The 25,336-nt window shown below is 35.9% G+C and overlaps 1 protein-coding gene across 4 annotated transcripts in view; it reads right to left on the bottom strand.

Annotated features, from left to right (window-relative positions):
* Window positions 1-16,374: 16,374 nt before the first annotated feature.
* LOC138711795 (alpha-tocopherol transfer protein-like) overlaps window positions 16,375-25,336 on the bottom strand; it is a 57,720-nt gene continuing 48,758 nt past the window's right edge. For all 4 annotated transcript variants that reach the window (XM_069843027.1, XM_069843026.1, XM_069843024.1 and 1 more), the window contains exons 6-7: window positions 24,487-24,592; window positions 16,375-16,567 (exon numbers count right to left, since the gene is read on the bottom strand). In XM_069843027.1, coding sequence (XP_069699128.1) covers window positions 16,416-16,567; window positions 24,487-24,592 — 258 coding nt within the window. In that variant the 3' untranslated portion in view covers window positions 16,375-16,415. The remainder of the gene's footprint in view (window positions 16,568-24,486; window positions 24,593-25,336) is intronic.

The raw sequence follows: 25,336 nt of genomic DNA, 5'->3' as shown, positions 1-25,336 counted from the left end.
GTTCGTACAGGCCAGGTCTCGCCTATTAATAGACCGCAAGTGATGGGCAATGATATTTTTACAAGGCAGGCATAACGACGTTTATGAACAAATCCCATTTCACATTTAAGCTAATAAATTAATTAAAAACTAAAATAAAAAAATAATTATTCCGTACCGGGAGGCGAATTAACAACCTCCGGTCAGACATCTTACCACTGGGCCACACACAGCTCGTAAGGTTGACTACGTTGTAGACGGATGACTTTCAATGAAGAGACACTACAGCAGTACCTTGAAGCAAGCCCCTACACCAGTAGCTGCGCAGACCATACGGGACAAGTCAAATCAGGGGGGTGCATTGGAAGATTTCATACATGAAATAGAGAGACATCTAACGGAGTCTGTCTTCAATAATTTATCGTTTCTTCAATAATTTCTCAGTAGGTGGCAAACAAATCGAATTCTGCTCCAAACATGAGCGACCGTATTTTCATTTGAAATTCAAATTTTAACGTTCGAGTTCACTGACCACAGTACCAGCAGAATATAGTACTATCCTCAGTCTACTATATACAGTCACGAAGCTTGGGATAATTTTTTTTGCAATTCTCGCGATAGTTGCTAGCCGCTTGGAGCGGTGTGAGTACTAGGAACAATAGACTGTGCCACAGCCATCGTGATCTAAAACAGGCTGTAAGGCAGACCATGTAACTCGCTTAACCCGATCACGAAGGGCGACGTTTCAACCATATAAATTAGTTGGAATGCATAAACAGTAACATATGTTTCTCTGAAATGAAGTGTAAATCCATTAATATAATTTAAAACGATGATTATAAGACACTTCAAACAAATTCACTTGAGAGTTAAGGTGTAATATTATTTATGGTGTGAAAATTACGTTGTTCGTATGTGTAATACCTGCCTTTATTTCGATTAAATATTGCGAAATTCTTGTACATTCATTTTTTGCACTATTCAATAATTTTCAGTTGCACCGCACGGATATTTAGATATGTTGAAATTATAGGTTATGTTTACTGTACCAGTTGCCCCTTTCTCTCTAAATTTAGTGATCTCCAATGCCTTGCCATTCATATGAAAATTATAGATTATATTTACTATATTTAACTTATATTCCTAAATTCGCAATTATACTGTACATTATAATTAAGCATAATGTCATGTATGATACCCCGCACATTCAGTTTGTCTGTACTTTAATACTACAATTGAGTACTGAATTAATGTATTTATCTACTATTTAAGAGACGAAGTAACACAATTGTACGTTCACTAATTTCATAGGATTGGTATGGTAAATGTTTTATCTAAAATTAAGGAAGGTAAATGTGCTAAATTGAAATCACAATATAATTTTTTTTTTATTAAACCTCAAAATAGCTCCCATTCTAAACGTGAAATGTTGACGAGAAACAGATTATGTTAACATGTAAAATTCTCTTCACATTAAAATATCACAGTTTTGTAATTATTTCTGCAACATATTATGCAACAAGAAGTAAAGGGAACTTATAGACACATTACACTAAATAAAGCTTAGCAATGAAAAGCAATAAAGTTATAATATAATATTTCACTGAGCTCCATACACTGAAATAGAAAACCCGAACAAACATTACGGCCTGGTCTAGATCGAAAAAGCATTGACTGTGCCGTATTTCGCATTTTTGTGAAAAGCTATGTAAACTGTGAAATGTTCGTTATCGGTTGTAATAACTGTAAATGGCTAAAATACAATAATTAGAATAATAATATTTGACAAGGAGACGTTTGTAGTAGGCTACTATAAATTGTAAGAAAAATAGGTTAGAGTTATCCTTCTTCCGAAAGATCCAGTAAGGTGAGTTTATAGAATATAATATATATATATATTTTTTTTTTATGAAAATAATATATAAACCTTATGTATTTCATATTTCAATAGTGGAAGGAAGGTGTTAATTTTTCCAAAAGAACGCCGTATCGAAAGTACAATACATTTTATGGTCTGCTTGGGAAAGAGTCTGTGATGAGGCGATAGTAGCGATCCTGGTGGTGAGCAACTATCTATGTTTGCATATTTAGTAAGTATTGAACTTCGTGACTATATATACTAGACTGTGGTACTATTCACGTCTTGTGTTAATGTGTGTTATACGTGTTCTTTTAAGCTATTCAACAAAATATCAGGTAAGCAGTTAATACATACTTACTGCTGATTATATAGGCTAAATGGAAATGTATTTAATGAAATTATGAATACCATATTAAACATAACGAGAATTATTGTGATGTAGATTTAACATAGGCCTACTATCACTGAGCTTTTGTAAGGTGAAATGACTGATACGCTGCAAGAAAACAAATGCAAAAGAATTAAATACATAATATGTGTTATTTATTAGGGATGTAAGAAACATCACAACATTGTTTTCTATGATTCCAGCATGTCACAGAAAACCAGGGCCTAAACATTCTGTGTAACAGGTTGTCTGGGCTCCATTAAATTACTACAGATGATGTCCACGATATCAAATAGAAACCTTTTCCTGTTTATTAAGAATAGATTCCAAAAAATCCCGTAAAATACAATCAGCCTCTAAAAGAAGAGAAGAAAATAACCAGAAAGGGGTAGTGCGAAGGAAGTATGTTAGGCGAGGGATGTGAAAGCAATTTTTAAAAGGAAATACGCTGTATGAGTGCAAAAAGATTGTAAACCAATAAATAGATGTTTCATATAATCTAATTTATCACGCATAACAACTTCCACAGCTGGCAGTAATATTGGGGAACCAAGGAGTGTCAAAGTGAAAGGGGCTGAAAGTCGAATTCCTGGAGTGAGAGCATTAAAAGTTGAAAAAGTGAGGAGCAAAAATGTAACTCACATTTATCTGGGTTTAACTCAAGACCAATAGGTTGACAAGAATTAATAGGTAAGTGTTGCATGGTCAGATAAGAAAATATCCGGAGGACCACCTAAAATGCCATCGCCCAAATAGAAGAGATTCAAAGGACTGTTTAATTTAGATACTACGGATTGAAGAGTAAGACTGAAAAGAAGGGGACCGAGAGGGTCGCCTTGTTGAATTCCTGTTTGAGTGGAGATTGCATCAAGATTATAATACAGGTTAGAATATTCCCGATATGCTTGCCATACAAAACCATATAATTAGGGAACACAATTGTGAACGATTTCAAGCATAGAATCGCGTTCGATACAGTTAAAGGCGTTTCTAAAATCAAGCTTTAACAGAACATGATTATTGTTTTTATTTATGTCTAGAAAAGTTCGCACAGTGTGGATAATAGATTCGCATCCTTTAGAAACGCCAAAACCAAGCTGGTGAGGAAGTAATAAAGTACTAGCTGATTCTTTGACAGAAATGCAGGCGATTTTGGAAGTTAGTCGACGAATAGTGTTCCCAATTGCAATGGGTCGTATTCCTCCATCCTTCTTATTAATGGCTAACAGAGAGGCCCCGTATAAAAGCGGGCAAATATGTCTGTTGACATTGCCTGATAGCATGAAATTAACTAATTGAGTAATAGATTGAAGGAGACGACGTCCAGAATCACCTGCAGATTTAGATGTGAGGTCCTTACAATGTTGAGGTCGGATGCCGTCAATACCAGAAGCAGAACCAGTGGGAAAAATATGTATAGCTTTAAGTACTGTGCCGTTTTGTTTCGGCACACTTGGTTCATTTCTTTCTTTTTCCTTTCTTTCTTTCTTTCTTTTCTATTCTCATTATTTTCTTTTTAGTATTAGTCTACCTCACCTTTTCATAGATGGCTTTACTTCTCCTCCATTTTTAGTCTTTCTTTCTCCTTTAGATAGCTTGTTTCTTTTCTTCCATTTTTACTGTATTATTCCGGACGTATAAGGAGCGAACTTTGTGATCACGTGACTTGAGATTGGTTCCTCATTGGCCATTTTTCTTTTGGCGTCGGTTTTTGGGGAGCATTATCATACGGTTTGAGTTTTGGGGAGAATTTCGTTTTGAGTGCAGTTCCGGGGAGACCTTCGTGGAATACGGTTGGATGACAGTGGTGGAGAGCTGTGAGGGAGCTGTGTGTGTTGTGGACCCAACGACTATCTGTGATGTGACGGCAGAGTAGTCGGGAGTCGAACGGGGATGGTGATTTATTACGGCTAAAGGCGTACTCAGTCTACGGAGTGGTGTGCTATGTGAGGATGGAAGTTTGAGTGTGGCAGAGAGAGGCCATTGTTGTGTTGGATGCGAGACCAGTCCGGCAAGGATCGTTACAGGTTTTTATAATGCGATAGAGTTGGTTTTGTTGTAATTAATAGTAAGAGTTTGATTCCCTAGGGAATATGAGATGATAAGTCGGTATTCCTCAAGCAGGGCTACATTAGTTATATTGGGTTTTTGTAATAGGGTTTTCTATTATGTCAGACAAACGAGGACTTGTCGAATTAGCTACTCATGATTTCAACTAGGAAGCACAGATGGCATTACTAGTATATGTATTGACGAATGCCAGTTCAGTGAACTGGAATCATAAACAAAGTTGGAGTGGTGTGGAATTATAATTGGTTGCATTCTTATGGGAGACCTTGGTTCATACCTATTTTCTTTTCACAGTGTTGTTAATAAATGTAAACAGAGTGAGTTGATTATTTACTTGAAGTGTTTTCTTTGTACCACCTTACCAAAGAGACAGTCGACCCTATCATAGCTTTCTACGGCAGGGTGATACTTTATTATCGGAGTATTTGTTTACTTAATATTATTTATCTACTATACAAAGTAAACAGAAGAGAAGCCCTACCGTTCCAGTACCATGTCTTGAGAGACAGTGACCCAGAAGGCGGAACGGGGAAAGAAAGAGGCCGTGAAGGTGGAGGATGTTTCAATTTTAAGGCTTCGTACATGTAGCACTGCATGCTTTGACTATGCCATAATCAGATGAAAGGACTGGAACAGCTCCACGGATATCACCGTCAGCTACCTTAGTTTCAACCATACGAGAAGTAGAGAGGGAAAATTTATGTTTATAGGGCATAGATTCCAGTGAGAATGTCTAAATGTTCGCTTTAATTTTTGAGATTAAAGATTTATCCGACTTCCGATTTTCTTTCACAGGAACTTTGAGAGCAATATATGCAAAGAGGAATAATTGATGCCAAGATTGGGCAGAATTGAGAGACACACATTTATCCACAAGTTGCGCTAATTTATCAGCCGCGAAACAACGTGCACCTTTAGGAATTCGACGTAAAATGGGGATATTATTCTTACAGCTTGAGAGCGTAGAAAAGAAAGTGTCTTCGGAAGAAGTATCGGACAGGTGCTGAGAAAGGGGAGAGACATTAGAATGGACTTTGGCGGTATGACTACGTAGTCCCTTCAGACCCTTGTAAAATTTATCAGTGTTGTCAGAACACAGAGAGCAAGATAAAAAAAAAAAGGTCGTCAGTATGGGCTGAAAAATTATGAATTTTAGTAATTGTTAAAAAAAAACATTAAATATGGACATTGCGGTAGTTGTTTTCTTTACAGTCCGAATAAAAAAAAAATATATATATAAACTCATTTATTACACTCAGAATTTCTTCACACATGAAATATTAGGACTTGAAGAGTTACTTAACACTTGACCTAAACGGTAACCACTTACCAGGTAGAATAATAAGTAGCTAAAGCACCATACAGGGTTATAATGAATTAGTTAGGCCCATATTATTGTAATTTGCCTAGTATTGCTTTACTCTAAATCTCATTTGAGAGGAAATAATGACAGTTATATGCACACCTACATGCTAGCATTAGTGATAAGCGAGTGACTCATGGGATAGAAAGGTGGAACAAATTCCCACTGGCATATCTTTCAACTTTTTGGGTGCAAATGATCCTTTGTGGTGGAAGTGCATTGACGATCTCTTGTTTTCTGGATAGAAGTGGAGTACCCAGCTTTCGTCGCCTGTGACAATGTTCTTTAAGAATTCATCGCCTTTCCGTTCGTTGCACTGTAGCAATTGATGGAAAATGTACAATCTTTTCTGTTTCATGGAAGGAAGGATCATTCGAGGCATTCATAGTGCGCAAACTTTCCGGAATCCCAGTTATGCAATTATAACCTGCAGACGTTCCCTTGAAGCATCATCAGTTACAGTACGTGGTCTTCCACTGCGTCCTTTGTCACACAAGTTGAGAGTTGCACCAGGTTCATTACGAGCACGAGCAGACCAACATCGCACAGTACTGATCTTGACACATTGATCACGATAAAGTGCCTTCAATCTCCGATGAATGTTTATTAGGGGCACATTTTCCGCTGTTAAAAACTCAATCACAGCACGCTGCTTCTGACGCATCGACATAGTTCTGGTACACAACGCTATGTTTCGTCTATGACTCAGAGTTCTTTACTGGGAAATAGTCGGCCTGGGTAGCGTAGTCGGTATAGCTCTGGCCTTCTATGCTCGAGGTTGCGGGTTCGATCTCGGCCCAGATCGATGGCATTTAAATGTGTTTACGTATGACAGTAGATTTACTGGCATGTAAAAGAACTGCGAGGCAAAATTTCAGCACACTGGCGACTATAACCTCTGCAGTTGCGAGCGTCGTTAAATAAACCATAATTTAAAAATTTTCTACTGGCAAACATACAAAACTTGCGTCACTCAAAGCAGAAAGTTCACTGAGATCAGTGTACTATCACTAATATTTTAACTATATTCACAGCGAGAAAAAAAAGGAGGCATTACTTTTCAGCAATCCTCGTATCTTAATACAGAGGTGCCATTTGAAATTCCAAGTGGGATGAGGAGTAGAACTTACACTGCATTTAACAATGGTTTTCAGCTTCGCCCTTAATACCTAAACTCAAGTGTTTTTAATTTAAATTAATTGAAATAGATAATTTTTGAGACTGGGAAGTCTTGAAATGAAAGCCGTGTATATTATTTACTGTTTGTACCAATGCATTACAAGCCCTACATATAGATGCCACATTTATAACATACTACGTTTTTTTTGGTGCAGAACATAGGGCATTAACATGGAAATGAACGACCTCTGTATGAAAACAATGAAGAAATATCTTATTCAGTGGACTATGTTTAGAAATTAACAGGCTTTGGAAATTACATGATATGGGGGAACATAAGAGTAACGAACATTGAGCAGGGATGGAGATATTCAAGTGGAAATGTTCAACACTTCATTTGATAATATGGAATATCATAGAAATACCAAAACATTTTCTGCCAACTGTTGAGGTTATGTCGAATTCTTTGTAGCACTACGTTTAGTTATTCATGTATCTAAGACTATTAAAAATGAGGGTTATGATTGTATCCCCACCGTACTCTTCAATTTATAAAACAGAAGCACATTATGGTTACTAAGTCAAAGCCTAGGTTTCTTAGATCAATCAGAAATTAGTATGTCCTAAAATCAGAAAAACACATGATATATTGGGATAAATGTGGTATAAAACATAGGCCTATATAACGGTAATGGATATTATCAATTTTAATAAGTTAAGAACTAGTAGCGAAAAACAATGTTTTAAAATTAGCAAAGCTATTTAGTTCAGCATGTCCTTTCTACTACTCAAAAATTACAGTTTAATTTTATATTGTAAACCTACTTTCATAATATGTTCGTATTTAAATAACTTTCACAAAATGCAATATGAGTCAAGGGTAGCAATGTTTGCATAAAAAAGTATCTATTGACGGAGAATGATGAAGTTCTCATAATTATTGTAAATTTTCTGTTGGTTTTATTAACAAAATAATTACAAATAATTGATGAAATGGCGATCTTACCGTGTTAATTATGTAAGAATGTGCGGCTTACAGCTGTTTCGGTGCTATTCGACACCATCCTCAGAGCCTACTAGATCTCGGCGCTATCTCAACTTCGCTGCCTGTTGTGTGGGTGCGTTCATGTGATGAAGAGTTGTATCAAATAGTGTGTGTGTTCTGAAATTGATATGTATGTTGAGAATTTGATTGGGGTGTGTTTTAGTGTGTCTGTATATTTCATATTGTTCTAATGTGTTGAGGTTTTGGTTTTTGGGTTGTATGTAGGATTTCCATGTCTGTATTTATGTTATGGTATGTGTGGTTAGCATTAGTTATGTGTTCGGCATATGTAGATGTATTGTGTCCTCTGGTTATTGCTTTAATGTGTTCTTTGTATCGAGTTTGGAATGATCTGCCTGTCTGTTCAATGTAGAAACCGTCGCAACTATTGCATATGAGCTTGTTTACGCCTGTGTGGTTGTATTTATTTGTTTGTGTTGTTTGTGTGTTGAGCTGTCTTTGTAGTGTGTTTTCTGTTCTGTATACTATGTTGTATTTCTGTTTTCTGAATGAGGATGCGATCTTGTGTGTGTTTTTGTTTTCGTATGTTAGTGTGATGTATTTCTTGTGTTCTTGTGTTTGTGTTGTGTTTTGTGTGTTTTTGTGTTTGTTGAGTTTTTGTTTTGTCTTTCTTATGATGTTGTCTATTGTGTTTGGGTTGTAACCATTTTCTTGTGTTATGTATTTGATTGTGTTCACTTCTTCATTGTAGTGTTGTTGGCTCATGGGTATTTTGAGTAATCTGTATACCATTGTCTTGAATGCAGCATGTTTGTGTTGTGTGGGGTGATTAGATGTGTTGTGTATGTGTGTGGTGGTGGTGGTTGGTTTTCTGCATATTTTGACTAAACAATCAATATTGAACATTTTGATACAAGTCATATCATATTTTAATACATACATGCAACAGCATTCCAGAGTACGAAGTGCTAAGTATTGGAACTTTGCAAACAGTAGGCCTACAAGTGCTCATTTGTGAAATGGAATTTTAAAATTTTACATTTATACGGATCAAATTTGTGCATAGTTAAAGGACAAAACTAAAATTAATTCAGCCATTTATTATCATAATACACTGCTCTCTTAAAATGACGGAGCATATTGAAAATTAAGTCAATGGTTTCCCAAAATTCGCTATGAAATATTTCATATGAAATAATTTTTGTCAGAAGGGAAGCAAGAACAGATAAAATTGTATTGAACACATCGATTTGAAATATCTCAAAGAATAACTTCCTGAAATTAAATGATATTACTTACTGTTTATCCTGCTTGCTGAAAACGGAGAAACGGCATATTGTATCTTAAGTTCTTATTGCAGGAGACGCCACAATTTTGTTTTATTTTTATTTATTTCATTACTCTTTATTATGTCGGACAACGCATTATTAACATTACTGTCAGTTTGTACTCTGACATTAAAGCCTTGTTTTATATTATTATCATAAATAGTTATTCTTTCTATACTGTTAATCTGTATTAATTGCGACGGTAATATAATTAATATATAAATTAGGAGCAAGCACAAAATATTTCGTTTTGGCAACTTTCATCCTAAAACAAGTTTCCTCTAATCCTTTCAATAATAGGAGTGAGAATTTTAATTTTGTAGTATCAAATAAAAAAAAAATTGTTCTTCGAAAATATCCCAGCCATGTTCTTTTTTTTTATTCTCCAAATTTCACATAACAACATTTCCTTTTTTAATATTTACTAACGACTCGTATTAATCATATTAAAGAACATTGAAGAATTGTTTTAAATTATCGATTTAAACATTGAATTCCACATTTAAGTCGGCCTGGGTAGCGTAGTCAGTATAGCGCCGGCCTTCTGTCCTCGAGGTTGTGGGTTCGATCCCGGCCCAGGTCGATGACATGTAAGTGTGCTTAAGTGCGACAGGCTCATGTCAGTAGATTTACTGGTATGTAAAAGAATTCCTGCGGGATAAAATTCTGGCACACCGGCGACGTTGATATATCCTTGGCATTTGCGAGCGTCGTTAAATAAACTGTAATTTAAATTTTTTGCACATTTAAAAAATATTGCTTACTGCATAAAAATAAAAGCGTAATTCTACAAATTCGTAAGGTCGCGGGTTAGGTTCCCGATGGGGTCATGAATTTTTGTAAATTATCTAATCCTTTCGGCCGCAATTTGGCTCTGAACTTCACCATTCTCTAACAGAAATGAGTACCACCATTCTCTAACAGAAATGAGTACCAGGGCAATCCTTGGGGGTAAAAATGGCGGGAACGTAGGACTGACATCCCTACTGCCATTAATGTCGATTGTTAGGTGGGAGCCTTAACCTACCCCAACTTTGGGCCGATTTGGCCTTAATGGATTTCACCTTCGTATTAAATATGATGCTCCCAGCTATGATTACTCGCAATAAAAATGAAGCAATTGTTACACTACTGGTACATCTGCCTTCACTGATGTTCTGCACTTCTGCAGTGAAGTCTATCTGTACAAAGCATCATTCGTTATTGATTGCTGATGTGGAGTATGGTGGCAAAATACTGCACGAGCTACATTATACTTTTTCACTGACGGTTCTACAGATCTGCATAGACATAACTATGTACAAACAACGGTTTTTGGAAAACTGTAATGAAAAGCTACTAATTTTCATTTGCAAATATGCCATTAAATAAATTAACGAAAAATCCATAAATAAGTCACAATTGCGATAAGTCAGTGAACAGTCCGTCTCTGCTAGCCTTTCCTGCACGCTGTAGACAAATCTCGCAGTCCAAATGTAACACTATACGTTCCATATTATGCGCGGTTGTGTTTGCCTGCACTTGTATAAACATTAATAAAACTTACAGGTAAACTAGCAATGTAAAATAGTGCGGCTCCGTGCATTCTTGTTATTAGTGCCGATCAGATCTCGTTCTCTATTGTTTAGGGTAACTCGTTCTAAATCGGGTCAGAGGTTAAGAATACACTGATGTGAAATTTTGTCATTTTTGGTCAAAAATATTGATTTTTTGTTTTTATCTTTAAAAAATTGTTCATGGTGTAGAGATGTCCTCTGCGAATTTTCATGGCCATACGATCGGTCTATCACCTGTTAGGGCCACATTTCGAAAAGGTTGCGCGCTCTGACAGGTAATGTAAATTCCCCGTCCACGCCCTCAACTCTGAATTCTGCGACGATTGTGGAAATTACGCTGTATTTAATATATTATTTATTACACTACTGTTTGTGTAAAAGACAACACCCAGAAAGATTGGCCCGAACGACTCCAATCTCTGGAGATGTGTAGAACAGTGTACCATCAATAATTGATTACATTTCCATAGAAATGGCGTACTTACTTACTTACAAATGGCTTTTAAGGAACCCGAAGGTTCATTGCCGTCCTCACATAAGCCCGCCAGCGGTCCCTATCCTGTGCAAGATTAATCCAGTCTCTATCATCATACCCCACCTCCCTCAAATCCATATTAATATTATCCTCCCATCTACGTCTCGGCCTCCCTAAAGGTCTTTTTCCCTCCGGTCTCCCAACTAACACTCTATATGCATTTCTGGATTCGCCCATACGTGCTACATGCCCTGCCCATCTCAAACGTCTCGATTTTATGTTCCTAATTATGTCAGGTGAAGAATACAATGCGTGCAGTTCTGTGTTGTGTAACTTTCTCCATTCTCCTGTAACTTCATCCCGCTTAGCCCCAAATATTTTCCTTAGCACCTTATTCTCAAACACCCTGAACCTATGTTCCTCTCTCAGAGTGAGAGTCCAAGTTTCACAACCATACAGAAGAACCGGTAATATAACTGTTTTATAAATTCTAACTTTCAGATTTTTGGACAGCAGACTGGATGATAAGAGCTTCTCAACCGAATAATAACACGCATTTCCCATATTTATTCTGCGTTTAATTTCCTCCCGAGTGTCATTTATATTTGTTACTGTTGCTCCAAGATATTTGAATTTTTCCACCTCTTCGAAGGATAAATCTCCAATTTTTATATTTCCATTTCGTACAATATTCTGGTCACGAAACATAATCATATACTTTGTCTTTTCGGGATTTACTTCCAAACCGATCGCTCTACTTGCTTCAAGTAAAATTTCCGTGTTTTCCCCAATCGTTTGTGTATTTTCTCCTAACATATTCACGTCATCCGCATAGACAAGAAGCTGATGTAACCCGTTCAATTCCAAACCCTGCCTGTTATCCTGAACTTTCCTAATGGCATATTCTAGAGCGAAGTTAAAAAGTAAAGGTGATGGTGCATCTCCCTGCTTTAGCCCGCAGTGAATTGGAAAAGCATCAGATAGAAACTGACCTATACGGACTCTGCTGTATGTTTCACTGAGACACATTTTAATTAATCGAACTAGTTTCTTGGGAATACCAAATTCAATAAGAATATCATATAATACTTCCCTCTTAACCGAGTCATAAGCCTTTTTGAAATCTATGAATAACTGATGTACTGTACCCTTATACTCCCATTTTTTCTCCATTATCTGTCGAATACAAAAAATCTGATCAATAGTCGATCTATTACGCCGAAAACCGCACTGATGATCCCCAATAATTTCATCTACGTACGGAGTTAATCTTCTCAAAAGAATATTGGACAAAATTTTGTACGACGTCAACAAAAGTGATATTCCTCGAAAGTTACCACAGTTGGTTTTGTCCCCCCTTTTAAAAATAGGTACAATTATGGACTCCTTCCATTGTTCTGGTACAATTTCCTTTTCCCAAATAGCAAGTACAAGTTTATAAATTTCGCTATATAATGGACTCCCACCTTCTTGTATTAATTCTGCTGGAATTTGATCGATACCTGGAGACTTGTACTTTTTCAGATTTTCTATCGCAATTTCGACTAATGAAAGCGTGGGTTCGGGTATAAATGGCTCAGCAGTTTGTATTTCAATTTCGTCCCGATCATTTCTATTTGGCCTATGTACATTTAGTAGTTGCGCAAAATAGTTTTTCCATCTGTTTAGGATTGATGGAGAGTCTGCAAGCAAGTCACCATTCTCATCCTTGATCACGTTTACCCTTGGCTGATATCCGTTCTTAAATTTCTTTATATCCTTATATAAATCTAGAATGTTTTTATTCTTACTATTTGTTTCTACCTCATTAAGTTTTTCCTTCAAGTAACCTCTCTTTTTAATCCTAAATGTACGACTTGCTTCCCCTCTTTCATTGAAATAATTATCTCTCTTCTCCTCAACTGGATCCTGTAAGAATTTCAATTTTGCCTGTTTCCTTCTTTCTACTACCATGCAACAATCTTCATCAAATGGCGTACTCATAGGCCAAACAGTGACGTCTCTTGTTTCACCAGCAAGGTCAATGTTATGACTTGCTCAGTCAGTGCAGAGCTTTCAAAGGAAGTGGAAACATGAATCTAGTGTAGGTATGCCTCGTCGACGAGGAAGGCCGCAATATCAGCACGTGAATGAGTTCGGGGGGAATGATTGTTCTCCAGTAAGCAGGTTTGTCATACCGTGATATTTCGGCTCGCACAGGGCATGCTGCTATGACAGTGATGAGTGTGTGGAACCAGTGGATAGAAGAGGGTCGTACACAGAGACGAGCGGATACTGGACCACGTAATGTGACCACAGCACGGGATGACCGCCATCTTATCATCTTGGCCGTGACGGACCGTACAGCTTCATCCACATTGTTGAATCGACGTTGGAGTACTGCATCGTGTGTTGATCTATCTGCCGTCGTTCGTCGCCGTCATTTGAGGAATGGACTAGTGGCTCGCATGCCGGTGCGTCGGCTTCCATTGTCCAGAAACTACCAACGCCTCAGACTATAATGGGCACGTGAACACCGTGACTGGCGTGCTGAGTAGCAAAATGTAGTGTTTTCGGACGTCATGCTAGTCCTACTTGTCCTGCAATGATGGTTGCATACATGTTAGACCCTACCGTGGTGAACACAATCTGAGAGCCTGCATTGTTGAGCAGCATAGCGGAGAAACGCTAGTGTGATAGTTTGGGGCGCCATTGGATAAAATATGCGATCTCGCCTTCTATGTATTCAGGGCAATCTGAAGAGCAATCGCTACATTAGGGAGGTTTTAGAGCCCGAAGTACTGCCCCTCCTTCAGGCAACACCACATGCTATATTTCAGCAGGACAATGGCCAGCAACATGTGGCGAGGATTGTGCAAGCCTTCTTTGAAGAAAGACGGGTATCCTCTTCCCTGGCCTGCACGTTCGCCAGACATGTCGCTCATTGAACATATCTGGGAAATAGTTGGTTGGCAATTTGTTCGTCATGGTCCTCCAGCACCGACCCTTGACTCTTTATGGATTCGCATACAAACTGCGTGAAGGGAGATTCCCCAGGAGCATATCCAGTCTCTCTTTGATTCCATGCCATAACAACGTGTTTTCCATGCTTGGTTTTTGTTTTGTTATACAAGAAATATTTGCAAGTTTCTAAAAGTTTTATTGTTAGTGGTATAATAGTGTCTACAGTCTATAGTGATTTGTTTTCATAAGTTTACATGTTTTTTTTTCAGTCATCTTTATTTACTAGTGCAGTTAGGTGTGCACTGCATGGTAGTGTATATAAGAGTAAGTTCTGCGTATAATAAGCAAGGCCTATATATCTCAAAATGCCTAGAAAATAAAAAAGATTGAGTTCTTATTTATTATTATCATCCCAAACTTCGAAGTCAATTTTCTCCACTTTCAGTTTTTGTACATTTTGCATTGCTAAAAATGCTACTCTTCCTACAAATTTTGTACTACATGCATGATTTTTTTGTAGCAGTTTCTGAATGTGTTCTTAACAAAACTTACTATCAGGATTATACCCAACATTCATATTTTATTCAATATTAATTTTTCTTTATGCTCGAGTTGATTTTTTTTTCCCGTTTTTACACTTTAGTGCATAAAATATTTTTTTTTTTATTTTTTGTAGAATAAAAGGAAAAATTGTATAGTAAGTTTTATTTCCGAGGGTCTGACAAGTATGTAGACAAAATTTCAGGCCAAAATATTTGAATTTGTGAGAGGAGTAGCAATTTTTGGAAAGCTAAATTTACACAATTTAAAATTACAAAATTATTAATAATTCATATATTTCTGCATCAAATGAGATGAAACTTTGTACACAGACTATTTGTATACAGTACGACAACTGTACAAAATTTCAGAGATCTCCATAGAATAGTTTAGAAGTGTCAAATTTCACATCAGTGTACCCTTAAATCGGGTCAATTTCAAAACCCTGTATCCATATTCAAGCGTAAACCAGTTCAAGCAAGTGCTACCATATACTGGTCAGGAAGAGAACTTCCTGTACACTTTGAGTGCCATTGATGCTAGCTGGTGTGTGTATTCTTTGTGTTGACAATAAAAGAATGGAGAGAATATAAAGGTGAGTTAAGAGTATTTTATACATTTTAAATAATGCTTTACGGTTACTTTCTTATTCTGCAACAACCATTGCAGAGAATTTTGCGATTAACTTTCAATATTTAGTTTAAGCTTACTAGAAGAGATTGTGGCTATTAACGCCTTCGTCGAAGCAGTATTCAGTACTACCAACCTCTAGCGCAAAAAAGTTCTAAATTTGGGTTAAATAGGGTCAGTAATATCGGACAAATAGGGTCAACTTGTTTGAAATCAGTCCGCTCAAATTAAGTATTTATTTTCAATTCTTTGTGACGGATGGTTAAATGTAAGAGGAAAACGTCAAATTCGTGGACTGAGAACGACATGCAGAAGGCTATTAAAGCATTTCGCGAGGGAAGAAGCCAACGTCATGCTGCTGAGTTGTTAGGAGTTCCTCATTCATGTCTGCAACGACGTGAACGACTTGAAAAGTAAAGGCCGTCCAACTACGTTTACTCCAGAACAAGAAAATGAACTTGTGTCTAGAATTTTGAAACTGTACGCATGTGGTTTTGGACTACACTGCAACACAGTTCGTTGGTGCAGAAAAGAAAACAGTGTTTGTTTGTGGAAGGTGTACAGTGTTAAATTAAATCAATTCAATATTGATTTTAACGTTCCGTGCAGGTACATAGAGGGGAAAAATTGTGACCCAATTTTCCCTAAACACTGACCCCATTTATCCTTATACAGAAGGGTAAAAAGGGTCACTGCAGTGAAATATTTCAATTCATGTAAAGACAGTTAGCTTAGAGTGAAAAAGCAACATTTTTGGGGAAGTATTACTTACATGTGGCTGTAACTAATATGAGTGTAATATATTATGAAATTAACAATAAAATTAAGGATTGTTACTTTTTGACCCCATTTACCCTTGGTTACCCTAGACACTTCCATCTGAACTCACCTTTTACCATTTTACTGTATTAAGTTTTAGAACAATTTTAAACGAAGTAAAGCACTGACTTTTGATACAGAACATCAGCGTGATTCCACGTATGGTACACAACCAGTCAGTTGACACGAATACATGGTCGAAAGGAAGATGTGACCATAAGGCTTTAATGTAATTATTGCATAGACTAATATAATAAACAAAATAGATTTCTGTTATCATTTGCAGATAGAGTTAATTCATTTACTTGACCGTGAATGTTACAAAATTTAACTTCATTTTAGTCAACATTGAGCTTCTTGAAGGAGCCATCAAAGCCGAAGACATCGTCAGAGTTTAAGGCACCTCCTTGCCTTTTGCTCTCATCAGACTTGAAGTTCTCGTGTTGCAGAAACCAGTTGCGGTAACTGTCTACTTTCTTAAGCCACAGATCTGAAACAGTCCCAGCAAGATATAGAAATAATTTAGATAGAAAGTGGGACCAATGTAAGACACATTTTGTTAGCTATGTTGTTTTAATGTAATAAAGACTTTTGAATGGAAAGACATGTTATGACTAGACCGCGGATTTGTGGGTAATAAAAAAATGTGTTTTAGATACCTAAAACAAACTCTTTCAGTACCTCATTTAGGCTCATAAAACATCAAATAGTCTGTAATAGTAAGGGAAGAGGAAAACCTATAGATATTTAAGGAAGTAATACATTATTAACAAATGAGAAATGTATGAACAAGGCCAAAAAGAGCAAAGACCCATACAATAGAATTGTAAACTATAGGAAATTGTACTTGATTGTCCAAAGTGTGTATATGTAATGATTAAACTTTGTCAAAGGTATCGGTACTATCACTTTAAATGATATGTATACTCCTAAATGCATTCAAATCCGCACAAAAAATTGAGACAGGGAAATCAAAAACTCCGCAATTCCAATACACCAAATTTTACAGTAGAGAGAAAAAAACTTATCATCTGTCTTACTGACTTTAAATATTATACATTTATCTATTAATATTTTGTAATATTACATTCTTTATGAATTAAATACTTCAAAACCTAAATGTTTACATTATCTGATGCTACAATTTGAAATAAACACTGCTGGAATTGGGGTTTTCTGACTTTTACAGTGTATGAATTAAGAAAAGTGAATAGTGTTAAATTTCAACGTATCTCGTTTACATGTTTCGACCTAATTATGGGTCATCTTCAGAACTGGTCGTTGTTGGTCTTGGCGCCACTTGTTCTGTTTCCTGTGAGGGTGTGTTCCTGTGGTATAGTGTAGAGTCAAAGAGTGTGTGTGTTTTGAAGTTGAGTTGTGTGTTGAGAATTTCGTTGGGGCGTGTTTTTGTGTGTCTGTATATTTAATATTGTTCTAATGTGTTTAGTTTCTGGCTTTTATTTTGGATGTGTAGTATTTCCATGTCTGTGATGATGTTTCTGTGGGTGTGGTTAGCATTTGTGATGTGTTCTGCATATGAGTCTTTCCACGTCAAATCGCACAAATTTAGCTTGGAATTGACTTTCATGTCTCCGATTTAGATAAAACAAATTTTACACATTCTATGGATTGAAAAAATAAATACGGGTTTTATTATTGTTGTCTATATCGATTATTGTAGTACATATGTGTAATCAAAGATTCTGAAATAGGTCGCGCATCATTATTGTTAAACGTGATTATCTCCACTAATAATCATCGCAGAGATTTGCTCTTTGTCTCAATTTGAAGGTGACAGTACACACTTTATTCTTCGCATAATAATATAAAAATATAAGTTTGTTAATTTTGTTTTAAAAAATCATTTAAATGTATAAAAATATGTTTTAATGGCAGCGACTTACTTTAAAATTACAGAAAAAAATCCTTAAATACCATGAAATTATTTTAACCGCCCTTTAAAAAATCAGAACTCTACTTCGAGCCGTTGAAGAATAATTAAATGACTCACCAAGCTGCGCGTCTTGAGGTCGCGGGCTGCATAAGTACTGTTGCAAGCTGATGTGCAGGTGCAGCTCCGGATGAGAGTCGTGTGACCACTTTACACTGTTCCACTATTGTTTTTGTAAAATATACACTTGTGAAAATAACTACAGTTTACACAACACTGGACTTTTAAAACTAATCAACTACAACCAATATCAATTCTATTTAATGTCCACCACTTTGCTCTCACTTTGAAGGGAATAGCTCTTTATCATAGCCTGAGATTTTATCAGTGGAACAAAAGAATGAAGTTGTAAGGTACCTCGCACCACTTTTGCTTGTTGGTACCTTGAGTAGGAAATATTGCTATGTTTTTTGTGTTCACTAATGCTAAAAAATTTAAAAGCAATATTCAAAATGTTTTTCTAATGTTTTTGTTCAAGGTCAGATTCTTGTCACTCGATACAGTATGCGTAGCACCACTGGCGCACCGCGAACACATCTTCAAAAAATTATTTTTAAAGTTATTTCTTACTCAAAATGAATCTGAAACCAACGTAGTTCTGTGTAAAATATAATAGATTGTAGGTATATTTTCTTGCGTTCTTAAGGTAAGCTGTTATAAAAAAAATATTAAGTTATGTTTAAAAAGCGACCCTCTAAAACAACCCCATTTGTATTTCAATTTATACTTAAAAGAATTAATATAATAGTTCATTTCTTCCCATTTCAGATGGCACCAACACTCAACGTCTATGATGCATAGAATCTTAACAATGAGCATTTTCATACTGCGTCGTGGATGAATTTGTCATATAATTAAAAGAGTATAAATAGTAAAATTTTAAAGTATAATCCCAGAAAAAATTACAGACCTTTCATTTTGATACGCACAACATGTTTTAGAAGATTTAAGCAAATACTAAATGGTCACGTTTCGTATACAGGTGTTTGATATGACATGCACACAACACAACACGATACCTACTTCGAAAGACTTAGGAATTATTGTTAGATAAATTAAAGGGAAACTGCTAAGTGTTGAAGGGACATTACGTGCTTTTAGAACTAGAGGTTATCTGTTTATTTACGTAAAGTAACACCGCACCACTTATAATGTATTACTCGTTCCCGCTGCGGCTATCGCAGCTGTATGCTCCGGCGCGCGGTCTCACTCAATCCGACCCGAACACACCATCCGTAAATTATTTGCACAGCGACTTCTTATTCGAATAGCGTTCTAAAACCAACGCATTTCTACGTAAAGCATTTCAAAGAATATAATGATATTTTTTCCCCCTTTTTAGAAGTAAGTTCCTGATATACGAAAACGTATTTAAAAAATATAACCCCCTAAAAGGGGCCCATTTTATATTTTGATTGAACACTAAAAATTAGTATATAATACTGCAATTATTGCACTTTAAAATGATATGAATACGAAATTTCTACGATTTGTAGAATCTTCAGTATAACCATTTTCATAATACGTTGCATCCAAATTTACGGAAAATGTAACATTTAATAAATGACTAAATAATTGTGTCAGCCCGAAAAAATTACACATGGGTTATTTAATTTCATCAATAGAATATATAAAAAAAATTGGAGCAAATATTAAGTTGTCATGTTTCGTAGGTGTTCGATTTGACATGGAATGACTCATATGTGGAGGTACTTTGTACTTTTGTTATGGCTGTGATGTGTTCTTTGTAACGTGTTTGAAACGATCTGCCTGTCTGTCTTATGTAGAAGTTGTTGCAGGTGTTGCATTTGAGAATTCATTCCGGTTCTTGTTCTTTGTAAATCACTTTCCATTTTTGTACACACGCTTTCTCCAACATCTCCTGGCGGTCCCTTGGTTTTTTGTTTGAATTCACCTAATGTAAGCCAAATGATGGTGGATGGTGGTATCTTTAAGTATAACTGTTCTGCCGAAGTGACAGAAGCAGCATCCTCGGGTAGACTTTTATGGCATTTTTGATCTTTAAGAAATGCTCACTGTAGAACTCTGCTGCTTTTAACCATGTACCCCATCAGTTAAGAACTGGTTAAGGGATTAGATACAGCTTACAGCAGTAAAATGTTTGGAAATATTCAACATTTTTTTCATCCATTACTGTATCTTATACAATAATAAAAAATCGGTATGTGCAAAACACTGTCCTTCTGCTATATGAAAAAAATATTTTTACGATAAAAAAAATATTTATATATATATATATATATATATATATATATATTTTTTTTTTTTTCAAATTCAAAACGGTGGCAGTTCACTGTGTAGTGATGAAGCTTTTTCCTCATGACTCATAAACTTGTAAACTTTTTCATGTTCTATTTCTTTTAATTTATTTCTGAAACTCATGTTTATAATATCATGCTCTTTCAACTACATTCCTTAGTAAATAATATTTTTTTTTTCATTTTGTGTTAAAAGAAAATGCTGATATTCGACCATTTTTTAAATGAATTTATTTTTATCAGACAATCTATCAGAGGTAGAGAAGTGATTTTGCATCATATTTTAGATATGACATGCATAAATACATAAAAAATTGAATCACAGAATGTTGGATACTTTTTGAGTTATGTGGGAAACGCTTCATCACTGCACAGTGAATTTTGAATTTTGAAAAAAAATATATATATATAAATAATTTGTTTTAATAGTAAAGATATTTTTGTCGTATAGCAGGACAGTCTTCTATACATACCAATTTTCATTATTGTACAGGATACAGTAATGGAGGAAAAAATGTTGAATATTTCCAAACTTTTAATCCTTTAAGCAGTACCTAACCCCTTACGGTGACCGAGGAATATCAGATACGCTTCTCTGAAAGCCTGTATCCCTGGCAGTGCCTTGATGAAAATTTTCTTCGCAATAAAGATTAATTTATTGGCCCTAGAAAATTTTACTGTGACTTGTTGTGCTACGCTGTTTATACCCTGGGCAGGACACGTCGCGTGTAACATAAAAGGATAGAACATCCCAACGGACGCCATTGTAGCAACCATGTATGCCGTTGCATCTGTATAGACGAGCAGCAGCAGCATTTTGTTTCCTTGAACTATAGTTGGCTATTGTACTTTCAGTCCATTATTGACAAATTATTGTACGTTTGTTTCCTGGTTTGTTTAAGGAACTTGTTTTGTGCATATCAGGTAAGCTCGGGATGTCAAATCTGGGTTCTATTTCCCATCAAGATCGTCAGTCGTTTCGTCACCTTATATTCAGATATGTGAATCTCCAATATCTTGTTGGCTTCTGTTCGTTGCGTCATTTTAGGTTGAATCGAAGTACATAATTTTTGCGCACTGTTGACTCAGAAAGGAACGATTGGTGGCATTATTTGTCAAGAAATGCTTCGAATGTTAGATTCTCAAGTTTCGGGAATGGAATGTTAGCTGCCACAACTTCAGGACATAATTCACTGTAAAACAGATTCTTTCTGCTGGATTCTTGAAATGATTGCCATTAAGTGGTTGCTTACATTTAGACTTGAGTTTGCAGAAAACTATTTGATAAAAATATAGCTGCTTTCAATTCCCCACAGTTAATTTGGAGAGACATTTAATAATAATAATAATAATAATAATAATAATAATAATAATATAATAATAATACTATTATTATTATTAAAAATAAAAGGAAAAAATTAATAGTGGTTGTGACACCTACTGAACTACCATATGTTTTAAAGCTCCCGTGAATATTGAATAATCTTTCCGGTTGTATTTTTGAAAAAGTGGAGAGAAAACGTAACATAAATAATATTAACAGGAAACCAAAATTTTAATTAAATAACAAGTTACATAATGTTTACAACTAAGTAAACAATCTAAAAATGATAATACCCAGTACATGAAACTTTGCAGCGCCCCAGATCATGGCACTCAGAAACATACACACTACAAATAGTAGTACATGAATAGAGAATCTCTCTCGAGAACATGAATAGAATCGGTACAAATGTACTCTCAGCAACAAGGATAACCGTATTTTATAAAACTTCATAAACCTCCAAAAAAAAAAAAAAATGACTCTCACCCCCCTTTTCATATCACTCGCCATCCAGATAAGCAAATACAATAATCACAAGTAACCCCCGTGCCGAGTACCAAATGCTCTGTTTAAGGTTCATAAATCATTTCTGCGAAGAAGCAGAATCCAGCGTGTACACAACGAAACAGTTCTAATTTAATAGGAATAGCACCAATAAATCTGTCTAGAAACACTCGTTCCGTTCTCATTTGAAAACACCATTCTTAACTGTCGGCCTGCAAGGCGTGACGTTCGTCCCAGCCAAACAGATAGGTCACTGAAGCATAGCAGATAGAAACTTGGGTGCACAACTAACGACAAGTCCAGTAATGGCGTTAGCCCAGAATTCGTAGGTACGTAAGTTGGCGATATGCAACACCGAAGACGTTACATGGCGAGGTCGGTGTGAACAGGAAGAGCGGCAGGGCGAGTGTGGGTCTCGGATTACACGGCATCAATCAGGTAAAGATGGAAACCGTTACAATTTAAAAAATCCAATAAACACAGTCTCGATTCTAAAGTGAACACGTTATTAATCCCTATCTGTAAGCATATAAAAATGAAATAATTATACCTAGCGGAGAATGCTAAACTACTAACAAGTAGTGACTCCTGAAATAGGAACCAGAAACTAAATAGAATTTACTAGAAAGAAACAATGTATCGAATTATAGACAAGAGAAAACGGACAGAAAGAGGAAAGAAAGAAACGGCAAGTGGCGAAAGTATCATCACAATGTGTTTAATAGCAGAATTACAGCAGAACTTTTTTCGCTAATAGAATGATAAAGAGAAAGTATAGCAATTGTGCACCGAAAATAGCAGAAAAAAATTGTAGCAAATTAAGAAGTCTTCCCCAAGAAGTCAAATGACTCAAGTCTTTATGTCAAAGAAATGATGATTGTATACTTTAAGAAATAACGGTAGTGTATGCCATCGCTGAGGTGTACAAGTTAGCAGGTTTGGCTGTTAAATAAGCGGGCTCAGGTTCAAGCCTGTTTGGGACAAGTAACGTGGTTGGCGTTAGATCGTGGACACATTTCGCTGGCATTCTCACCTTCATTTCTCACACGCGCTAAATAATCATGGTAGTTGATAAAGCGTCGTAAAATAAACAAACTAAAATAATAGAACAGTGTACGATGATTAATGGAAAATATAACTTTAAAATTGAGATTCGAAATAAATTACCAGCCCAAGCCCACAAAACCAAATTTTACAGCAATTTAGTTTTTAATTTCTGGGTTGGATTTGTTAACAAATTTTACATTATAGTGAACATAGGCATACTGCATATGAAATCAAGTTTTGTTTTAGCTCTTCTTTCCTATAGTGAATTTAAACGTTGGTTCATTAAAAATGTATCAAATAAACAAAAATTCACACAAACAAACGTGTCTACGCAAAATATATTTGAGACAACAATAGCAAATTAGCCTACATCTATACATCGATTATAAGGAAATTCCATAACATCATAAAAGTACTGTTGTGAACCTAGTCGTTTGCCTTCCGTTCATTAATAATTTTCTTCCATTTAAAGACTTCAAGTGCTGTGTCCTTTCCAACCAAGATTTTAGCATTCGACTCTTCGCATTCTCCACAGACAAAAAATTTTGGAACAGGAAAAGTATAATAAAAAGTATTGTGAAGAAGAAAAGAACGAAAATATTCAAAGCTGCATGCTGTCTTAACTCAAGATTTTGAACTGCATTCTTCTTGGTGGATGTTTCTTTATATACTTTTGCTCCTCGCCAAACATTTTTATTATCTTATTCTTATTTTGTCTCCTTTCTCCAGGCTTATCACTTTCAGAGGAATTTCACAATGAGATTCACTCGAAACGTCTTTCAGCTGGCGAGTGCAATCCATTTTCCGACTTGTTAACACACTGACTTTCCAGCAGCAGACAACCCCAAGTTGGCACTGTCGACAACGACAGAGAGACCGACGCGATAAACTTTCGATATTGTTACATGGAAACGAAGGATGAAGACGTTACAAACATGTATAAAGACATGGACTTGGGCTATTTCTTGTCAGTGGAAGGCCACTCTGCCATAGTAGAGCTAACATCTGAAGAATGTGAATTTCTTAAAGAAGGATTTCGGCTGTTTTCTTTGCGACTCAAATTGGATTCCTTAGGATTGTCCTGGAATTTTGTTTTAATTTTATTCCGTTCATTCTTTCGTTCATTATTTCATTCTTTCACTCAGCCGCTCGTTAATTAATTAATCCTTTCATTAAATATGGTGGATTCATAATATTTCCATGTCATCCGAACTTCTCAGTATAACCTATCTGTATTCATGTTACAGTTCTCAGTTTCAAAACTGCATAGTATTCTGAGGATTTTGTGATTGTAGAATACTTACTCCAGTTCTCTTGCAATGAACCTCCTGTCCCACCCAGATCATCGGGAAGGCACATTCGCGGTACTTGTTTACTGAAGTTTGTGAGATCTTCTCCATGAACATAAACCTGGAAATAGTAAGCGTTATATCTTTTTAGTGCTATTCGCAATCAGGTTTATTTAATTATAAGGTGGTTAAGAAGCTACACCCTAGACAAACGATAATTAATTCGTCAAACTATACCAATTAAATTATCAATTGAATTTAAATATTTCAAGTTCGGGAAGAAGGGCTTTAACTTCATGTAAATAGCCCTGAGACTAAGAAGTTAATTTTAATTAAAGAGAGGAGTGAAATTCATATAATTGTCTTGTTTTTGAAAAGGTTTCAACGAAGACCTAACATATACATTAAGACACGCTCTCCTAGCAATATATATGCTACAGCAGGACTGGGCATCGAGAGCGAATCCAGACTCTAAAGGAGGACGCTTAATATTCATCCGTTACTGAATCAACGCTGCGCGGTATTCGGCGGGGAAGAAAGAAGGTGAAGAGAAATCATATGGCTCCCCGTGAGAGAGTAGAATCTGCTCTTGCTGCCCGGCCCTGTGCTACAGGATTACATAGAACGAACTGGAAATAATTTTGTGTGTTATATGAGTACCCATCTGATATATGTAACATAGAATGAGCAGGACAAAAGAAATTATTAGAATGTACAATCAGTGGTACTGAGGATTCTGAGAGAAAAGGGATGGATATCAATGAAGAAAAAAAGAAACACTTTAAAAATGCCTGCTTTAACTAAAGGTGCCAGTTTCAACAATCGCTAATATGAAATCTGTTCGTTTTAGTTTTCTTAAATCAAA

Source organism: Periplaneta americana, chromosome 13 (assembly GCF_040183065.1).
Source record: "Periplaneta americana isolate PAMFEO1 chromosome 13, P.americana_PAMFEO1_priV1, whole genome shotgun sequence".
NCBI lineage: Eukaryota > Metazoa > Arthropoda > Insecta > Blattodea > Blattidae > Periplaneta > Periplaneta americana.
The sequence above is the reverse complement of the archived record's forward strand: the minus strand, read 5'-3'. Positions and strand labels throughout refer to the sequence as shown.